This window comes from Camponotus vicinus, unplaced genomic scaffold (assembly GCF_025532165.1).
Source record: "Camponotus vicinus isolate PSW18456_S1 unplaced genomic scaffold, iyCamVici1.0 SCAF_8, whole genome shotgun sequence".
In the NCBI taxonomy this organism is placed as follows: domain Eukaryota; kingdom Metazoa; phylum Arthropoda; class Insecta; order Hymenoptera; family Formicidae; genus Camponotus; species Camponotus vicinus.
Window position 1 is genome coordinate 12,396,842 of NW_028141980.1, and position 21,839 is coordinate 12,418,680.

At 38.8% G+C, this 21,839-nt stretch overlaps 1 protein-coding gene and 2 long non-coding RNA genes across 14 annotated transcripts in view; 1 reads left to right on the forward strand and 2 right to left on the reverse strand.

Annotated features, from left to right (window-relative positions):
- The window catches only part of LOC145975871 (uncharacterized), a 322,438-nt gene that overhangs the window by 199,215 nt on the left and 101,384 nt on the right, over window positions 1–21,839 (forward strand). For all 10 annotated transcript variants that reach the window (XR_014440102.1, XM_083106611.1, XM_083106613.1 and 7 more), the window contains one exon: window positions 15,046–15,235. Coding sequence is in view for 9 of the 10 variants with exons in the window: in XM_083106611.1 (XP_082962737.1) it covers window positions 15,046–15,235 (190 nt within the window). In the remaining variant the exon portion in view is untranslated. The remainder of the gene's footprint in view (window positions 1–15,045; window positions 15,236–21,839) is intronic.
- The window catches only part of LOC145975877 (uncharacterized), a 277,761-nt gene that overhangs the window by 90,145 nt on the left and 165,777 nt on the right, over window positions 1–21,839 (reverse strand). The gene's annotated exons all lie outside the window — the stretch shown is intronic.
- LOC145975878 (uncharacterized) lies at window positions 14,972–16,343 on the reverse strand. Its single transcript, XR_014440119.1, has 3 exons — window positions 16,262–16,343; window positions 15,981–16,167; window positions 14,972–15,295 (listed from the first exon to the last, which is right to left on the reverse strand). It is a non-coding gene; the product is annotated as an uncharacterized LOC145975878 (long non-coding RNA).

The window sequence follows — 21,839 nt, forward strand, 5'->3', positions numbered from 1 at the left end:
CTTTTTTCTAATTCTCTCCTTCTTTCTTGCCTTCTGAAGTTTCCATTAGCTTAATCCGTGGTCGGAAAACTCGATAAGACGTAAAGACACGATATTGTCATTCTTTTCTATCCCAAAGAAAAGTGATACACGCCTGCCATCCCGTATCTCGCTTTATAGTCGGGGCCATTATTGGCGAAGGAAATATGTATTATCCATAAAACACGTCGAAAGACTTACGTGCGCGGAATATAACGGGATATATCTCGTGATCCTAACCGGCGTCATGCCATTTGCGATCGAGCGAGCGAACGAACGCAACGTTAAATTTCATAAGCGAGTTAAGACGCGTTCAGCACGTTCGTCTACCGAAAACGTATTATACAGGATGCCCCATAATCGCGGAATGTTTTTTCGAACATAGAATACAATCCGCTCAATCGCTGCGTAAAACAGCGTTTCCGGATGATGCACATTCGCGTCGCGCAAGCGCTATTTCGATGAACGATATTTCGTCCTTCAGTCTACATCCTTCACGAATGCATTTTGCACGTTATCCAACGCGCGAAAGGACCGTTCGACGCGTCGAATTCGATCTCGATGAACGTTGTACTCTCGTCAAATGCAGCTTACTGAGATCAATTTTCTGGAAGAGTACGATTTTCTTTTCCTCGAAAGGAAGATAGATAGAGAAAGAGAGGCTAAAAGAAAAAAGAAGACAATATCCTATTCCCGCGTTATCCGCGCGTTGCACGCAATCTCAAATCCGCTCGTCTATTCGCGGAGAATACGTCGTCTTTGGAAACGTTCTTTCTTCCTTGCTCGCGACGATTTCTCCGGCTGCGTCGCGCAAGACGGACATCGATAATACGCCTCCTTTACGATGTATATCCCTCTCCTTGGGCCAGCTATCTTCAACCGTTCTTCATGCAATTATCCGTCGAAAGGCTCGCTCCATCTCCTGGGAGATCCTAGACTAGTCGACCGGGCGGACCGCACTGGGATCTATTCTACTTGACCGCCGCAACGACGACGACGACGATGTACGACGCCGCCGCGAGCAACAGCAGTGGTATAGATGTTGTTGCGGTCAGCCACGTCGACTTCTGAGTAGTTACAACCAGATAGGGACCGACAGGTGCTCGCTCTTGGACGGACAAGGGAAACAAGGGCGAGAGAAAGGAAGTTTATCCTTTATATAATCTCAAGGGGAGAAATTTTTTTTTCTAAAAAATCTTGAATATAGGTTTTAATGTTTAAACCTAATGGCTTGGAATGGAACATGTAAATATGGGTTTTAATGAATTTTATAAGAAAAGAAATGTATGATATGTCGCTAAATAACTTCTAAAAAATACATCGTTTTATTAAAACTGAGATATTTTATTAAATTTCCAAATATTAATATTGATAATAATTATATTTGTATAATTGTCGTAAAAGAGATAATTATTATTAAAAAATATATAGAAATATGTATTATTATATAATATATGTATATTACATTTGTTATACTAAAGAGATTTCACATTTTTTTCTGAAAGTGAAAATTATTAATATTTCTATATTACATGCTTATAATGACGAAAACTAAAAACATCTGAAAATAAAATAACCAAATAGATTTTATGAAGGAATAATCATGCAAAAATTTTTTAATCTTATTTCCGCTTTCGGAGCTCTCGACAGCATAATATATATGACAAAGTGTCGTAATTTTAAAAGTCACTTCTTTTCTACTTGTTTAAAATGGTCTATTTCTAGTCTTTAGAAATACTATAGATAGATGAACTCAGTGAACCTTAAATACGTTTCTTACTTTATTTTTCTCTTTTTATGCGGATAAAAATCAACTCGCAAAATCAAATCGGCGAATTAATTTGAGATTACAAGAAGATAAATATAAAAATCAAAAGATAATCACGTACATTTTTTTCTACTCTTTTCATATGTTTTATTTTCAGATTTTGATACGATTATGTTTAATACATTTATTTCGACAGAATCACACAACTTTCGTTCCATTAAAACAACCACGAAGCTTTAACGTCACTTGATATTTAAGCATATCGGAAGTATCAAGCGACGCGAATATCGCGCTCTCGCTACGTACTTCCGCATACGCGATCTTAATTTGCAAACTATTCCCATAATATCGCACGTGACGATAACCGGGCATAGTTACGCGAACACGCACGCGCGCGGGAAAACCACCCACACGGACGCGTCGACCTCGATCGGCAACATCGCGTCTTCTGGACACGCAACGTCTGCGTGCCGGTGGAGGAAACTATGCGACTTCAAAAGCCACCCTCGACTCCTCCCGAGCCATCCGGCCGCCACCTTCCCCGCCGGCGTTAATATATACTGGTTCTTTAGCGCTTGACAGGTGCCTCCTCGCCGGACGGACTTCTGGGTTACTTTGACACAAAGTTCGCAGTTTATGACCGCGTTGCTGCGATCGATCGCGGTTATATCACCACCATAGATCTATTCTACGACTACGAAAAATCATCTGGTGCAAAATCGCGAGATCGCAACTTCACGCAATTGTCAACCTTTCGTTTGGACATTCGTCATCAAGGGCAACGTTAATGCACGCGTTAATCCACGGATAAAATGCAAAGTGACGTCTCGAGGAGAAACAGCGACGCGTTGATTTTTAATCGTAGAATGTAAGTTTCTCTTCAACTGTATCCTTAGTATCATATAATTATAATATCTGTAAAATAACTACTCAGTAACAAGAAATAGGCATTTAGTGGCGTTTAAGCGTTGAACACCAAATTCGAAACAAACTCGGCTGTTCCAGGCAAGCGAAATCTTCGTAAGGCTTTCCGGGTTGCGACTCCAAGACTATTTGGAAGATCTTAGACTATCGGAATGCTCGGTTGCAGTTGCGTATATACCTATACAGCGCAAAGCAATAACCAAATCGCGGCGTGAGAGGAGGGGGAGCGAATTACGGTGTAAGAACAGTCTCGCGTCAGTCTGCGTGCAACATTTCCGACGCGGTAAGCAATCCGCTATAAGTACACAACTCCGACTCGATGCAAGTTTCCGACTTCCCTCCCTCCCTCTCTTCCAGACTCTCCTCTTTCAGAGCTATCTCTAATCCCTCGTCACTCGAGTAATATTAAGCCAAGTTTTCAAGAGTCTTACACGGGTATCTTACATTTGTACGCGCGCCACAATTCGCACACGCGTAGACGCGCGCTTGAAACGCTCAAAGCAAAGGTAGAATTAAGTTTTAGTACAATAGGGAATACAAAGGCACTCTCCGTCCAATCGGAGTATGCCAGCACGGGAGCAGCTTTCAGACGAGATTTAAATCCCAGATTTCTCGCTTAGCTCTGCGGCTCAGCAAACGTGGTCCTATGATTATATTGGACGCAATAAATCGCATATCCCGCATTTAAATACGTCCTTTTCGGATTTCCTAGCTTATTTATCATATATGCATATTGTTTTATATATATACATATACATATTCTATCCAAGGTCTTTAGCAATATATTCCTCGACAAATCTGATACGTATACTTTTCTCAGAAAAGCAAGGAAGAAATTCGAGAGAAAAATGGGTAACTCGAGCGAGATTGAGATCAAACCTTGCCTGTACTTTCAAGAACTAAAATTTTTTGTTCACATATGAAACATACGGATATGTGAAAGTTATGTAACAGGAACTACATTGTTCTTCTCAGAGAACTCAATTATTATAGCAAACTTAACTTTCGTCTCATATAAAGTGCAGTGTTTCAATAACGCTCGATACAACTTTGCTTGAAGGCAAGTCCGTTTTCTCGCGAAGCTCCTATTTCCGCTGCCTCATTCATCGACAATTCCTCATCCCTGGACCAATATGCAGTCGACGGAGAAGGAAGTTTCGTCTTGCAGCCAAGTGTTCACCAAGTTTCGACGAGCCTTATATGTTTACCCTCATCATACTCTACCTTCGTTCGCTGGACGTACGATGAGTAACAAAAGATCGTATTTCGCTTGTTGTTCTATAATCTTCTACCAAGAAAACGAGCACAATAAAGAGGCTTTTGTCTTCTTGTTTTTTTTCCTCTTTTTCTTTTTTTCGATAATTTTATATCGATAATTAATCCGAAGTTGAATCACACAAATTGTTTCATCGTGAAATATTCCATAAAAGTCAAAAATTAAATTTCATACCAAACAAAAATGTGGTGATTGTTTCAATTTTATTATCGAAAAAACAAAGTAGGAAACTCTTGGTAAACATTATTGAAATGTTATCTTCATATTGTTTTAAAGTTCTGAACAAATAACAATTAAATATCAAATGGAATATTGTAATTATACAGTGCAAAAACATATATAAGACAGACAAAATATAAATCAATAAAATATAAACATAATATTTATATGTAAAGTTAATTGAACGAGAGATATACTCGAGTCAAAATGTGTAACATTGCTTTATTTAATGTTTAATGTATGCATCTGAAAAAAAATATTCACTTGCATGCGGAACAAAAAAAACGAGATTGATTAATCATTACGACATTCGTCAAAGTGCTTCCTGTGTTTTAACGTTTAAAATCATGATTATTTATTTTGTGGCAGAACGGCAAGATTAAAGAGGACACAGGAAAAAGAAGACCGAATGTGTTTCTCTTCTTTTGTGAAGGCAGTCGAAACACGTATACGAGTCGCTCGGTAGTTTATTTTTAATCGGACCGTTTCGAAGCGCTCTCTCTTTTCAACGGCAAGTCACGCTCTGAAAGACGACGATGTGTCTCTCATTTGTGGAGTAAAAACATTATTTGTCACTATCGTTGCTGCATGTCAGGCAGAAAAAGTGATGAGTCGCTTCACGAAGCGTCGAGATGAATATTAATTAATTAATTAATTATGCCTCCGATGATAATGCTCACGTCTTACTTTCGATGAACCATCGAGTGCATTTACGAGTATTACGCGCGTAGTTTTTTTAAAACCCGGATAATATTAATTAATAGTTATTTATCTAATTATTAATAATTACTTATAATATTTAATATTAATAATAAAATAATTATTAATAATTATTAATAAAATAATTATACTTAATTTCCATATTTTATAAATAAATTGCACTAACTGTGAGTAACTTTATAATAAAAGAATATGATAATAAGATGATATATTGATGATATAAAAGTGATTAGGTTTTAACTTTCACCTTTAAACCCACAAGATATTCGTGACTTGATATTTAATCAAATTTTCACTCGACTGAAAAATCACCTCAAAGATTTATGGAACATTCCTTAGGAGTTTTAATGCCTTGAAGATCAAAGATTCGTCGCGGATCGTTCCGCATGTGCGTAGTAAATACTCTACAATTAGAATATTTTCGAAGACACCGTAACACGACCCGCCGGCTCTTCATCTCCTTTGCCGCGTGCCCTAAATTATTGCGAGGGAGATGTGTCGCAGACCACAAATTAAAATTATTGACCGACGTCTTGCCTCCGCGAGTCCGTAATTCATTTTTCAAAGGGATGGGAAGGAGTACTTGAAAATAGTAAAACACGAACGCCCTCGTGTCTTTCACGCTAATCGCGACGAAAGCATGTTTGTCGTCAACCGGCGTTGTCACATGTGAGTGTTAATTGCGACGAAAAAGCCCGCGTGATCTGTTATCGTTGTAGAAGCGCATGTTGATTAATGCGCACACATGTGTCTCTAAACGTTAACAGAACCAAAAGTGAGACACTATAAAACATTTAATTACCTCCCATAAATGTGGTTTTGCTAAACGCTCATTTTCAAAGGTTTATATAAAAAGTTTATTATAGATTAACATTTCAAAATTTGTTATAAATTAATATCGCAAAATTTATTATAAATTTATTATAAATTAACATTGCATAAATTCGAAAAATTTATAAAATGTATAAGAAATGCAGATTGCGAGAAAAGAACTTTTTAGAAAAATCCAAGATAAATTATAACAAAATGAGAGACATTATATCTCGACTTTTTTAATAGTATTCATTAAACCGAGAAGTATAAAGGTTGTAAACTTAAATCGGATCCTCGGAGACACATCATTTATAGGAAACGAAACGAAGCAACGAAATATTTTTTTATGCGGCGTAAAAAAGGGGAACAAATGTCGTTTCGCCCGACATCCCGGACGAAATCGCCAAGAAGAAAGATATATCTTGCCGCGCATATTTCTGAAAGTGTCAAGCCGACGCGTCATCCTGGAGGTCACGTCAGTGTCGCGGCTGATGTCACACGGCCATCCCCCGGGGACTATCCGGGATATCCTGGAGCGGGAGCGCACGTGCCTGTACGTTCCTCGACCATCCTCGTCGCTGTACATACACGCGTGTACATTGCCGTTGTCGTATCATGTGCACACGTCACACGCAGGAGAGTGTCGCGCGTCGGGGAACGTCTGAGTGCCGTCGACTGTATGATGGATGCGTCGAGTTTGACGTAACGTAATAGGTACAGACACGCGAGGGAGTGCACTCACACGTTTCTCTCTTCCTTCTTTGTTTTAATACACACCTCGTGACACACACCGCGCCTCATTTTACCTGAGAAAGCTGCGCCATCGCGATTTAGGGGAAGGCATATCGATTCCGAAGTGCATTCTTCGCAAAGTGGAACATTTTGCCTATGGGGTTCTCGAGATCGATATAAAACGTTGATGTAGAAGGGATCTTGATGATAGGTTCTTGTTGATAGGGTATTCTATAATCATAATTTTAAACTAATTTTATATATATATATATATATATATATATATATATATATATATATATGTATATAAATGCAAATAGGCAAATGCAATATTTTTACTGAGAGCTGGGACCGTGGATTAATTATTCATTTGCAGTAAAAATATTTTTTCAAATTTAATGCTAAGGCGCATGTTGAAAAATTAGATATTATTAAATAAATTTTGGAAGATATATATAAAGTTGCTATATTAGAATTATATATACCGTTAAAATAATAGTTAAATCGCAGAAGCGAGCGAGAGCCTCTCTCGTTAACACGACGATAAATTAGGGCAATATTCGAAAATTGCGCGTGTAATGTGCCGTGAAATGAATCGATCGCACATCAACCGAACCGCCGCGATTCGGCAGAGAAGGAAATAATCGTATATCATGATCGGTGTGGGACTTCTATTTACGTCATTTTTTCTTATTGCATCTCTTCTTTTTTTTTTGACTCGTTGAATATTTTGTATATGCCATTTAAATATGAGACAGCAAATGTTAAATTATTAAACAAAGTATTGAAAGAGAGATATATTTAAGTTGCAATAAAAAAATTTTATATAAAAATGAGAGAGAGCGAGAAAGAGTTAATATATAATAATATTCTTTTCGCACAAGAATGGAAAATTATTTGTAGTATTTTAATTGCAGAAAATCAATTATAGATCGAATAATCTTTTATTAAAATCAAAATTGGTTTTCGAAAACAACAATCTTCTATAGAGTGATAAATAAATACTGATATGATTTTGACACGTACATATCTTTTCCGGATTGCTTCTATCTCTTACAAGCGACAGCCAATGCAAAGTAATATTTTCCACGAGGGTGCATACAGATGCAAGGATACAGAGACGTATAATGCTTTTCGCACACAAGATAAATATTTTTCATGCACGATTGCGGACAAATTTATTTCGCCGCTTGCGTAATACTCGTCTTCTTCGTCATATTGGGCGTTTCGTCAAACGTCAGGAATCTCACCAGCCTTCCGCAAAGCGGCGGAAGCCGCATCCTTTTATGGATCACAGGAATGCATTCTGGATGCCTCGAGGTGAAATGTTTCCTCTGCAACCGTCCATGTAGAAGAGAAATTATATCGACAGCTCTCTTACGGAGACTACAGACGAGCGCAATGTGTGAACGCTTTTCTTCCTTTTCCCTTCTCCATTTTTTCCGCCGCGATCGGCACCGCGTCTTACAAGACTCGACAGCGACGAGGCAGACGAGGGTGAAGGGCTTGAAACGAGGGTTCACAAGGGCGTTTCGGAATCTTAGCGAACTTCAGAAACGATGCGAGGCATCTGAAACTAGACTGTTCTTTCGCGTGAAATTCCTTGTACCGTTAATGCATTTTGAAGCAAACAACGTTCATATATTTGAAATATGAAAAATCGTCCCTCCTCTTGCATATTTTATCTTGACAGAATTTTCTGAAACTACCGTAAGGGTTATAATTTTCGTATTTGGCAATATTTGTCAAGTGACATTTGCGCTTGACACTAACGATTCTTATATTTTCCTGTTATCCTTTTTTTCTTATCTCAATATTCTCTATCGCGATGCAATTTTTCACATCGAGTCTTATGTGTTGCTTAGATTATGACAGTCAGTTTTTATACGAAAGTAATTCAATCAGAGTTTACGACATCGACCAATATTGAGGTATCCGGATTTATTTTCGATCGCACTCTCAGAACTCTGTTATGTCATTTCCGACAGTATTTCAGACAATAATTTACGACTTTGCGAAAGAGTTGTACACATACACCAATATAAGTTAAACTATTCTTTCTTGTAGGCGCGATATTTTTTTACATGCCTATAGCGAATTTACTGTTGCACGTGCCTGGTAAAAAAATCGACTTGTCAAGTTCTCATGCGCGAAAGTTTGCTTATCTACAAGATACGTCGAGTTATTGCCGATGGCGTTTTTTATACAAGTTTTTTTACAAGTTTCTCACTTACGAGTGCACACACTTCCTCTCGGAATAGCATCAAACATATATACAACGATAATGCGATTGCTTGCTGATGAAAACTATAAATGAAAAATTACGAAAAAAATTATTCGTTGAAAAATTAACCTTTTAAAAACTAACTAAATGTTTATTTGTGAACAAAATGAACGATATCAAGATGAAAGATTATATTATCGGTAAAATTGATGAAAAATTTTTATGACTTTACCTAGTTATTTTATGGTTAACATCATATTCTTGCAATGCAATCACGATTATCAACAACCTCCTTTTATTCGTTGAAAAATGAGAAACGTGAGATTATCGATTCAGCGCCTAAAAAATAGATGAGTTGCGCGAAGAATACATGGCGACGGGCAAAAGGGCTGGTAAGGATTAAAGCAAATGCACTCTTGATTATCCAGCTGAGCCGAGACGGGAAGATAGAGGCGGGTACGGGCTAAGAAAAACACGGGGAGAACGAAGGTAATGCGAGAGACCGTTGAATACGCGGTCGGGATTTTTCACGGATCGATTATGGCAATTCAATCAGGGGAGAGGGAGGGGGAGGTGAAACTTGTCGTTTCGACGTCGAAGCGAACGCGTCAGGACGCGGTTTATCCGGAAGAGAGCTCCGGAGAACGGTGACGTCCTCTCGAATGCGCTCTCCATCCATCCCGATGGGATCCTGCGCCGGTGTTTTCTTTCCGTTTCCGGGCAACCGAACGGAAAAAGGTGCGTGACAGAGTCCTGGCGGGACGGAACAAACGGGATTGGCGGGTTTGTCGAACCACCAGCGTCGCGCACTTTGGACGCGAGAATAAAGTAAAAGGAGACGAGAAGGGGCTGTTACGTAATTTATAAAGTGGTTACGTAGTCCGTGGCTCATTCTCATCCTCCGTCCACAAAGCTCGATCGCGTAATGGGTCACATTCTAAGTGTGTGCACCGAGGAAGAATTATTCAAACATTTATTGTACCAAGAGTTATATAGAGCACAGAAGACGCGAGAAGCGTGCAAAAAAAATAAAAACTGTCACTAAACGAATGATAATTTTTTAAAGAGAAAAATTAATTGGATTTCGAGGCATTAATAAGTAAGTAAAATAAAATTTTTCAGAAATTTGAAATAAAGTTTCCCTCTACAATATTTTTCTCTCGTGACTGTTTTATGTTTAAGAAATTGAATTACGTTTAAAAAAAGTCACTTTATCTCACATATGAATATTTAGCTTTAATCTAGAATTCTAAATAGCACGGTACTCCAGTGTATTATTTTGCCATCCTGTGGATTGCCATAGGAAGGCTCGCCCAAAAGTCGAGCGCGTTTGCGAAGCGAGAGCAATGTAAAATTTATAGATCGTAGAGGCAGCGTAAGAGGCTTAACTTTGCGAGCGATAATACTTCACTAGTAATAGGTCGAGAGCCGGATTCACGTAATAATGCGATTACTGATATCGGTTGCAACGAACAGGGAGAGAGCCGAATTTAAACTACAATTATTCCCCACCCTATGAAATATCGTAGAGTGCAGCGCGCACGATAACGATAGGCACACGCTGCTGATACTCTCCGTCGTACAATGCGGGGAAAAAAAACTCTCTGTGCGAGTGTTCCGTTCCGCGGTCATAAAAGTATTAGAGATTTTTCGTCGGACGTCCATTAAGGTGTTTACAGAACGACGGGAGCTTTGTAACTTTCCGCAGGCAGGAAAAGCAGTTAATGAGGATGCAAATTTAATCCGTCCGGAAGAAATTTCATTTACCGCCAGTCTCGACAAATAATTTGTCGTGGCTCGGTGAATCTTATAACTTTCAACGTCATCCGCGGCTATCAAAACCCCTTCGTTCCCTTTCGCGTAGGATAACTCGAAATATCGTTGACAACGTTCGATTAGTGACTATTGGTGTAATAATAATATCACTTTCAATTGCAGACATACTTTAAATTATGAAGTAAATTTAAATTACGAAATAAAATGGTCTGAAAAGCCCTATATTAGATCATGTGCACGCATAAGACAAAGATTATAAAAAAACACAAAAAATATCTAATCTCCCTTAACTCTAAAAAATGATTAGTCTCTTGGATCTGCAAATATGAATGGTTTTTATAAAAATTCCCCGTGAACAGGTACCATCGGGACGATACGCATGTTTGTTCAGATGGTCTCATCGTTATCGTCGCTGTTTATATTTGACCCTCGAGGTTTATTCGCGGCCTTGCTTCTAAAAAGGTCGATCGTCGCGTGCGCTTCTCCTGCGAGGTATTTAATTAATTCGCCGCTTATAAAACTCGCGGCTATCCTGCTCGTTTTTTCCGACCGCGAAAACCCGACTCGTAGAAATCTTGTCACGTGTCTCTTTGTCAAAAGTTTTTAATTCGCACGCCGCGTCGATATCGAACGCTGTCGCGACGAGAGATATGCGACCTTACTAACGAGACCGGACGTTTAGAGCGTTTCGCGCCATAATTTCCTTGATTAAGCCGAGATATGTGGCGGATTGCCAAGAAGGGCGCGGCGTACATGCCTCCGAGTTTCCCCGTCCGTTTCCCCCGGGGGTGGTCGGCCTGTGTCCGTTCGCTCGTAAATAACATCGCGAATTAAGCGTGTAATTTCTGCGCGAATTACGCGCTGGTCCCGCGATCTCCCTCGTCGGCTTTACCCGCGATATTTTTATTATTGTAAAAATGCGCGCTGCAAAAAATTTACGATTGCCCGACGCGTCGCGACAAATCGCGCCGAGCACCGAGCACCGAGAACCGGATGACAAATGCTTAATACGCCGAAACCTCCGTTGGGAAAATCAACAATATGGTTGAAATTAGTCATTTTGTAAAACGCGCGTCCCAAATATAAATTGAACGAATGAATAACTGTTGTAGAACACAAACAGAGATACAAATGCGAGTGTAATTGAACGAGAAATAATAAATAATAACATAAATAAATAATAACATAATATAATATAATAAATTATAGGATGAAATATAATAAAGATAAAATTTGCATATATTGCTTTTTTGAAGTATCATTTATACGTTTACAGTCTTTTTCTTTACAAATCTCCAATATGCACTTTCCATGTATAGTAAGAAGAAATATGCAGTACGAACGACAGGATTTGTTGCGCGGTCGTATTTTTTTTTTTTTTTACGGCGCGCAGTTTAATATTCCATGCACTGGCATTTTATATACCTCGCTCTTAAGATATTAAATGTCAATGACAACGGAGGATATGAGAATTTTGGCGATATTTCATTGGAGGTTTTGAATACATGTATGAGGAAACCCAGTACGCATCTGTTCCTCCTGATTGATGAAATAGATTGTGCTTTTGTGACACGCACCTGCGTCTACCACATCCGTTCACATTCTATTTTGAATTCTCCTAAGGCATATATTGCAAAGTAAAAGATACATTATTTTCAGAATAGTCCGCTTGCTTTGTAATTTTACTGTGCCATCAACTTGCGATAAAACATTGCAGTATTTTTACCTTACCTCTGCGTAGTGATTATATTATAAAATGAGATTTTAACAGACACTCTTGCTTTTATTTTTTAAATGTGTGTAGCGGTAAATATCTTATTACAAATTAATTTTAATTAATTTTAATTAATTAAAATTTCATTAAATTCATCTTCAGTTTATTCAATTAATTAAAGCGTTGTAACATTTTATATGTAAAATTTTTAATATTAGAAGCATATTACAGCATATACCGTCATTAAAATTACGTATTCTTTTTCTTATATCGCTAAAAATATCATATATTTTATAAATTCATATATTTTAATTTATTTTAACTTATTTTACATATTTTAATATATTTTAAAGTGACGATACAAATACTTTAAATAACATGTAAATTGTCAAATTTTTAATTATTTTTTACGTATACACTAGTTTTTCTTTGCAGTGAATTTTTATTATCGCGTGTAATTGAGAACATGAAATGGAAGCTCTTGAGGCCGCTAATGCGGCAGATTCTACTTAATTGCGTCTGCGTTAATTACAAAAATATCTCGCTGGGATCAGTCATGTTTTATTATATGTTCTACATTACGTCTAAAGAGCGCGGCAACATTTGATATTATTCTTGCCAGTTATTTCACGAGATTTAAAGCAAACGAGAACGCACGTTTGCAACGAAAAATGATGCGATTATCTATTTGGTACATGGCCAACATCGTTACGAGCGTAAAAAAAAGAGGCAAAAAAAATCTGCATTGTTCTTATCGTCGAAAAAAAGCGATATGCTTCCCGAAAGTGGCCGAAAGTTCAGACATAATTTGTCCGCCAAAGTTCCGCTCCATAAACTCGCTACTCTTTTCCTCGTCTTTTCTCAGTCCCTTAGAAAAGAGGACTGTAAATAATTAAAGCAAGCGTAAAAACTCGGAGAGTTTCGCGAGGCTGCACTTGTCTGATGCAAAAAAATGCATAAAGTTCCGAAGAGCAACGCGACACGACAAACAGGCAGTCGCCGCCCTCGTTAAAACGGCACGACCTCATGGATCTCCCTGTCGTCGTTTTTTTTCCTCTGTCGCTGCCGTTTATTGTGTGCAACAGCGTTGATAGTGCGCGAAAACAATCCTTTTGAACAAGCCGGCAAAACATTTCGTTTGTCGATGGATGTTATGCGGCAGCGACGAGCCGCGCGTGTTACACGAATTCGGCGTCGTTGCATCCGAACAAAAAACACCCGAAAGCTTTTGCGCAATATTTGCCGAGTACTCTAATTGCCTTAAAGGTTTTACATGATTTTTAAAGGATTTGCACGAGATACGAACGCATCCCGATAGGCCGAGATGGGATTGGCAGTTTTTGTAGAAGTAACTTTGAAAACATTCGTTTTTTTTTTTACACGACTTTTTTTTCATTCGTCCGCAGAAATTTATTTCAAGCTCTAGTGCTTACTAGAGGATTAATTTTTTAATTATTTTTGCAATTTAGTCATTTACAGCTGCAAATGGGGAGCATTTTATGCATTCATTTTTAACTCGTTATAAAAGAAGAAAACATTTTTACGTTACGCGTACAAAAGTTTTGTACATGTAATGTAATGATGCTGGTAAAATGTGATAATGATGATAAATATATACACGCATATGCATATAGTTACATTTCAGATTTCCCTATAAAAACTTAGCAAAAGTTTGAGAACCTCTCTTTTAGCGAGTAGTACGTTTTTTTTACTGTAGCCATCTATTCCTAAAACTATGGTCGTCTGTTCCAAAATTACCCTATTATTTCACCATGTGCTTCGAGGGACCAGGTCCGCGAGTGATAAACTCATCCGTTCGTTCTTTCTCTCCTTTTCTCTTCGATGCCACTGGAAATCTATTAAAGAAATTGTCGGCCGACACGTCGGCAATCCTCGTAAGTCGTTTCACGCGCCGTTCGCTCGCACCTGCTCACGCGTGAGCGAAAGAGCAGCGAACGACGTGATTCACTTGATAGACTGACGAAGGAATGCGACGCGGTCGGGTGATGCAAAGCGACTGCATCTCGCGTCCCGTCCGACGTCCCCCGATCGCATCCTCCCCCGCACCTTCCATTTTTTATGACACTCGGAATCCGGTAGAATCGCGCACCGCGGAAACGCCGACGCAGGGGGAAGGGGAAGAGAGGAAGGGGTGACCTCGAGAGCGAGCGGAAGCGCGCGAGAGGTCGCTGGTATTTCCAATTTCACAGAGCGTGGGTTAACGAGGCCCACGAGGGGCGAAGAGAAGTTAGGGCGACCACCCTGCGTAACTTCCCTGCCCGTCGCCAAAACTGACGCCGACGGTGGCGCATATAGCGTTCTCGTTCCCCTTTAAACGCCTGCTACCTCGCATGCAACCCCCCCCCCCCCGCGGTTGGGGGTTCCGGCACATTACCTTCGCTGATTACCAGGCCCGCCCCGCGGAGTATGTCACCCAGTCGCCCCCGAGACACATACCTTCCGGAGTGCGGCGACCCTTCCAGGTACGGCTACGCATCCGTCGAGATAAACATCGCCTGAGAAAGTCGAGACGAGAGCAACGTGGATGCTCGAGAGAGTCGAGTGTTTATCCCGTTACGGTCGTTCGATATATTTCACGTCATAGATGTGACAATTACATAATAATATTTGAAATGAGAATAATACATATATATAAGAATAATAATGTTTTATTTTCGCCGATGTGCACGTTAAAAAACAAATTGAGAAAATGTAATTACTATAATTAATAAGAAAAAATTATATAATTAATAAAAATTATTATATTAACGTATAATTGCTCTAATTAATATAATTCAGTTTCTTTCGAAAATAAAAGTGTCGTTTTTGTATAATATTAAAAGAAAATTTTTACATTACAGAGCAGCGCAGAAACTGAATCTATCGTCGAGCCCGCATCGGAGACGACGTTCCGGCGACGAAAACATCGGATCTGACGAGCTGCCCATTTTTCCCAATGGATACGCCGCGCTCCTTCTCAAGTCACCACCTCCGGCACCGCCTGCCCTTCTCAGGAGGATAGGTGTAAAGGAGCTCACCGGAGTCGGGAAGGTAAGCCCTTATCGATATTGCAGCCTCGGGGGCGCAGACGACGAAGTTTCGGTCGCTATTCTGGAAAATAGCCGATCATGAATTCCTCTAACCGATCGCTTCTATCACGGGCGATGCGACGATGGAACCCATACGGATATTTTTCATTCGGCCATTTAACCTCGTACCATACTTGGATTTCTTATATAAAATTATCGAAAAGAAAATTTTCGATATAAAATATGAAATAATAGGATTTTAGATTAAAATTAAAATCCTAAAGAGATAAATTCTTTTAAATTCCAAAGAGAAAAACAGAGATATAAAATATTTTTATAGATATAAAATATGAAATAATAGGATTTTAGATTAAAATTTAAATCTTAAAGAGATAAATTCTTTTAAATTCCAAAAAGAAAAACAATAAAACGTTAACAATAAAACGTTATCAATATATGGAAAATTTCTGATCTAGAGAGACAGGCAGATGTCAAATTCAGAATTAATTAACGGAAATCGCGCGATGAGCCGGGCAATTTAAATATTCATTTCCCGCGGTTACGTAAGAAACAATCTTCGTTCGGATTAATCAAATACGTGAACGTAACGTGAACGCACTCTCGCATGTATAACAGCGTCTGCTCCTCGATAGGATTTCCGCGTAGTTTAATCGGGACAAGAGAGCCCGCAGCGTGCAAACCTTCGCTTAGCCGTCTGATCCGGAAGCACGGTCGACTTCCGCTCGTTTCGTTTGCGCGGCGCTTACCGTAAATCCGTGGCCGTTCAATTCCACCACAGGGGAGCAGGAGGAGTGGGCCACCGCAGCTATCCAGCGGAATTTCCGTCTTATGTGCACGCTATCCTCCGGCGTACGTGTATGCGGGCGAAAACAATCACGACATGCACGAGTGACGTCTTTGATACACACAAGTATACATGCAACGTGCGCGCACCTGTCAGCCAGGGAAAATACAAATGCATGTGCATGGAAATAAAGTTTATTCTAATCAGTAAAAATATATTTAAAAATATATCATGCTTTCTTACGTAATAAATATTATTCATACAAGTATGAATCGATGTGAAGGATCTCTTACATATTTTTCTATATTTTTGAATTCTCGATGTTTATTGAATCTCCAGTAAAGTTGACTTATGAGAGTAAGTGCAGTGTTAAATTTTGCATAATCATCATATGATTAAAGTGAACCATAAATGTGACACATCTCGTGTATTCATTAATTTTTCCATATCGCTCGATTTCTCAGATGATGCTGCACACGTTTGGATCTATGGAGAAAGAACGTGCGCGTAACAAATCTTCGTATAGACGTACAATTTGAAATGCAGATGAGCGTCTCGCCACCACTATAAGTCCGCTACTGTACCACCCCTTACCCTTCCTACGCCACTTGGCTACAACCCTTTCGCCGTTTCCATTCGCCGTTCGAGAGGACGGGTGTCGAATATCCGGTTTAAACTATCAAACTGAATATCCGCAACGGAAGCTCCCTGAAACGGCCCAAGTTCGCCGAACGCGCTCGAAACGCGAATCGTGATAGCGAAGATAGAGATTGGACGGAGCATCCGAGAGATATATCTCGACTTTCAATCGCGCTCGCAGACCCTCGCGCTGATATAACAATATACTGGTACATATAACTTTCAGCATCCCTAGGCACTTTAGCTATTCATGTGCATGCTCAGAGAAATTTATAATTAATAAATTCGTTATTTATTAATAAATTAGAGAATAAATATAATATTTATAAAGGAATGAAAAAAAAGTCTAACATAATTTCTTCCTGCAAAATTCATCATTTATAAAGATTTTACTTTCTAAAATTTTAGCGAAACTTTGTTTTTGAAATATATTGTGAAAAAAAATTATATTGCTTTTTATAATATTTATGATTGATAAAAATTATTTTTCGTCAGTTTATTCAAGTATCGATTTTATTGCGTATGATGAGAGACGATATTTAATTGTACACTGTACGATGGTTACATAACAAGCGTGCGCGATAAAATGGAATGGGGTTTGATCAGTATGTTGAAGATGAAGTCGGACGAAACGAACCGAGCTGTGCCCGTGTAATCTCCAGAGTGTACGCGGTACGCTTAAATATTTGCGCGAGGGATAACAGCGAGGATCGTACAGCGACGACAAAACGATTTGGCCGGTCTGAGAGTAACTGTCCGTATCTCCTGGCACGGAAAATGCGTTTCGTAAGCGCGCGGAAAAGAGGAAGCGACATGATGAAGAGCAAATTTCCCCGCGGTACTTAATTATGATCGAGTTACACGGGACGTGTAAGATCCGCGTTAAGCTTTAGAAATATCTTTGCAAACTTGAAATCGGCTCTTACTTTCCGAAAAGTTAAACCAGGGTATAACTAGAAAGTTGGGTATATTTAAAAATTGAAAGAAATTTTGATTCACAATTAATTTTCTCCCTCATTAAATGTAATTCAATTAAATATCAATTTCTATCTTTTAATCATATTTTTTGACATGTAAGTAAAAAGTAATTTTAAATGATTAGCGTTTCATATTTTTATAGGCATTTTTAAAAATATTTTAACATAAATTTCTTTCTTATTAAATAAATATTATAAAGCTTGTGAAAATCTCGAATTCCTTATAAATGTACCTGATTATAAAGAACTGTTCTTTTTTCATAAATATAAATTCGACGAGAATTATTCGATTCAATAATTTAAGACGGAATTGTTGATCAGCGTGCGGCGTTTTTGCTCTTCGACAACGACGAACGTCTGATTTTCTTGCGGTCGGAGAGGATCCTAAGGGAGCTTAACGCGGTCGGGTCTCAGAAATTCCGGAGAAGCATAGGGCACAGTGTAGTATTACATGAAAGGGATGCTCGTTACGTTTTGAGATGCGCGTCCCCAACGGAATAAAAGCTGGCGGCTGCACCGGCGCGCAGACGGCGATCCGACAGACCTGGAATTGTTTTTCGAATTAATTTGTCAGAAATAACGGCTTATTGTTTACCGACGGGCGGACTAATTAAAGTAGAGGCAGCGACTGCTCGGAAAGATACGGAGGTAAAGCGTCGCCGTTCCTTCGGTAGACCGGCCATATTGTTACGCGGAGAACTTCGTCGGAAGAGAAGTCGTTCGCTTTTCCATTCCTCTCGTTTCCTTCGCGCGGCATCCTCTGAAAGGGAATATCCTTCAGTGGGAAATAAAGTTTGCCCACTGAAAGCATCCGCGCTAAGCGCGTTTGACTCGCATTAATTAACGGCCTTTTCCACAATCTGATGCCGACTCTTTGGATTTCGGTTTATTTTCTACCCCTCGATTATTCGCATACTATTTCAACAAATTTCTTACGTGGGGAAGGTGATAAATTTTCAAGCTTCTTATGGTTTATGCAAATTAGAGCGAAAAATGTTTGTGATGATTATAATTTATAAGACATTTTATTTCAGACATTTATTATATAATAATTTAATTCAGCTTTATTTTTTCAATAACTATACGATCCTGTCCTCATTAAATATTGAAAAAAATTATATAATGCTTATATTTTTCTTCTCTAGAGCATTTCCTAGAGGTATTCGACGAGAAGCTTGAATGTCACCCTACAAATTCTTTCGGAGATTGTTCCGCAAGCTTGGCACATCCAACTCGCAGTTCCTCCGAGTTATCTATGTATGTACGTGTCGCGGTTTCATAAATAGATCCCGACTTACTGCTGGTAATTATCGCTTTCACGACAAGCGGTGGAAGCGCGTACACGTGGGGGTTGCTTTGCGAGGGGTCTGTCGGATATTTAGTGTCCTCGCTGGCAGAGAGAGACCCGAGTTAAAGCCGTCTGCGCAAAATGGAGGCTGGAACGCGGTGCTTTACCTCGGTTTCGCTCTCGTTTAGAAGACGAGTCGTCTGCAGTTACGAGTGGCCGTTCGCTCGTCCCTAAGCTCGCTCGCGTTTCAGCGCGTTTTGCCGGAACGTCAGAGAGACTTTAGAGCGCCCGGCCGCAATCCCCGTTTCCCTTCTATCTCCGTTTCTGTTTCTGGCGGTACTTTCGGCCCGCTCTGTCCGGCTTCCAATTTGGAGCTCGGACTATCGCGGCGTGTCATTTCAACCAGAGACGCGACAAAGCTGCAATATTATACCAATAGCGGCTCAGATATCTCGGCGCGAGCGTCATACGGCGGGAAGATACGCGAATAGAGTTGTTTCGATTGAGATAGGAAATTACAATATACCAGACAGATGATGAACTTCCATAAATGTTTCTTGATTTGAAATTAATGGTACAAAGGTATAGTCGGGATTAAATTTTGCTTTAGATTTGGAGATATATTTAATTTTCATCTCTATCCACGTTTTCCTTTAATTCTTTTTCCAAGCCATCAACTTTATGTACATATATCCAATGTTGTATTTTTCTTTTTCATTGTTAAAAATTTATCTTCATATTTAATATAAGTTTTTTTATCATAGTAATTTATACAATAGTAAAAACATAAAAATATATATAACATTTTAAAATATTAAGACAGTAGCTATCTACAGATTTCAATAAAATGTTTCATTATCGGATACATAATTCGATATAATCCAGATAATAATTTCGTACGTTCAGAATTTTGTTTGCTCATGTTTATACTATATTATTATCGGTACGGATATTATTTGATCACACAGTATAACTGACAGACTCACTGCAATCAAATCCCATGATTCGTTTCCGCGTTCAGATTACTTCTACTATCAGACCAGTCGTTCAGAGTCGGGATCGAATTTTGTGAAAGAGGAGATGCGACCGGAAAAAGGTCACTTGTATCGCGAATCAATCGGATATGCCGAAGATGCGAGGGTGGCAAATTTATGAGAAAGAATGTTATTCTGTGCGTAACGCAAAATAGAAATTTCTCCGAAAAACCATTCTCCCTTAATTTAAGAAATTGATGAGACGAAGGTAACATAATATTGAAATATTATTAAGATCAAGTATTTTACGTTGTACGAATTTTCCATAAATGCTTGTGCGTATCTTTTCTCTCTGATATACTTAAACTTTATCAAAAATAAGATGAAATTATTATATCAATTTTTAAATAATAAAGAGAAAATATACAAATAAAAACTATAAAATATTTTTTATATTTACGAAATACAAAAAATCATTATTTATAAGATTTCGTGCAAATCTCCAAATATTTTTCAATTATACATAACTATCCATAATTTACCAAAAATGTATCTCATATAATAACCATGTATAATAAGCATCATATAATAACCATTAATAATAGCATACGAGGGAAACTGTTGCATGCTTATTGATACTTCGCATAATGATCGAAGCATATGAATCTCTCGCTGACGTTGATTATCGATGAAAATGAGCATCGCGGAGATTAATTCGCGTGGGCGCCCGCAGTGCGCTTAATAACGACATATTAGGAGAAATCTCCGCGGAATCTTTTATTTCTATCATGACGCGGACGCACGCGAGGATTGATCGATCGCTGTTATTCCGATGCCCCGGAGGCAGTGGCGCAAGAACATGCGCAATTTAGTTCCGAGGAAGCTGCTGACCAGAACTCGTCGCGGTCAGCGGTTTGAACGTTCTACGCGTCCTATGCTGAGCTTTATTGAAATGTCCGGTCTTAGGCTCCCTTTCGGCCGCGTCGTTAGGAGCAAGACGAAAGGGAAGTCGCCCTAGACACCCTTTCCGACCCTAGAATACCTAATGAGGACCTCTGATTTTACCCGGACACCCAGCCGGACGTTGCGCCTTGAATCCTAGCCAATGGCGCGTAGAATTAAATACAGAGATCGAGTTTGGAGTTCATTATTGCCGACAGTAGTCTTTGTATTTATAAATTTATATGACAACGCTTTTTCGATGAAGACAAAAGATATAAATGGAAATTAAAACTGGAATCTTTATTACCGCAAAAGAAAATTCTAAAGTATTCAAGAATAATTCTATAATATTATCTTCTTAGAATATTTTAATAGACGGTTTCTAATTCTAATTTTAATTACACAATTTTTAAAATATGACTAGCTAAAATTAACAAAAATATTCTTTCACTGCTATTAATAAAATTCATAGAATGTAAAGTTTACATACAAATTTTTGCAAATATAGTAGATTTCTTTCCATTTAAGTATACATAGTGAAATGAATTATTAAAATTGATTTCACAATCAAGATTTATTTATTACTCAAATCATTATGATATAAAAATTCTTTCGCACATTCTTTATTGTGTAATGTATACTTGCTAATTTCATTTTCGGCACGTGCTATTCTAATACGTGGCGATAACAAGGTTCTACCGGCGGGGTTATTTTAATAATGAATTAATCTAGGAGGTATTATACAGGCGCCAGGAAGGAGCGGGGATATTTGCGGACAGTCCATGGGGACTACCGGACCACGTGGGCCACGCGGTATCCGCAGGATAATTGGAGGTCACTGTGGTTTTAGGGACTCCTCGAGTCCCTCGCGAACTATTCTGGAGAAACACCCAAATATGGAGCACGTTCGACGGTTGACTCGCATAATTATCCGGATTTCCGCTTCGATTTGCTATGCAGTAATTAAGAAATAGCGGCTGCGGTGATATACTGCACAGACC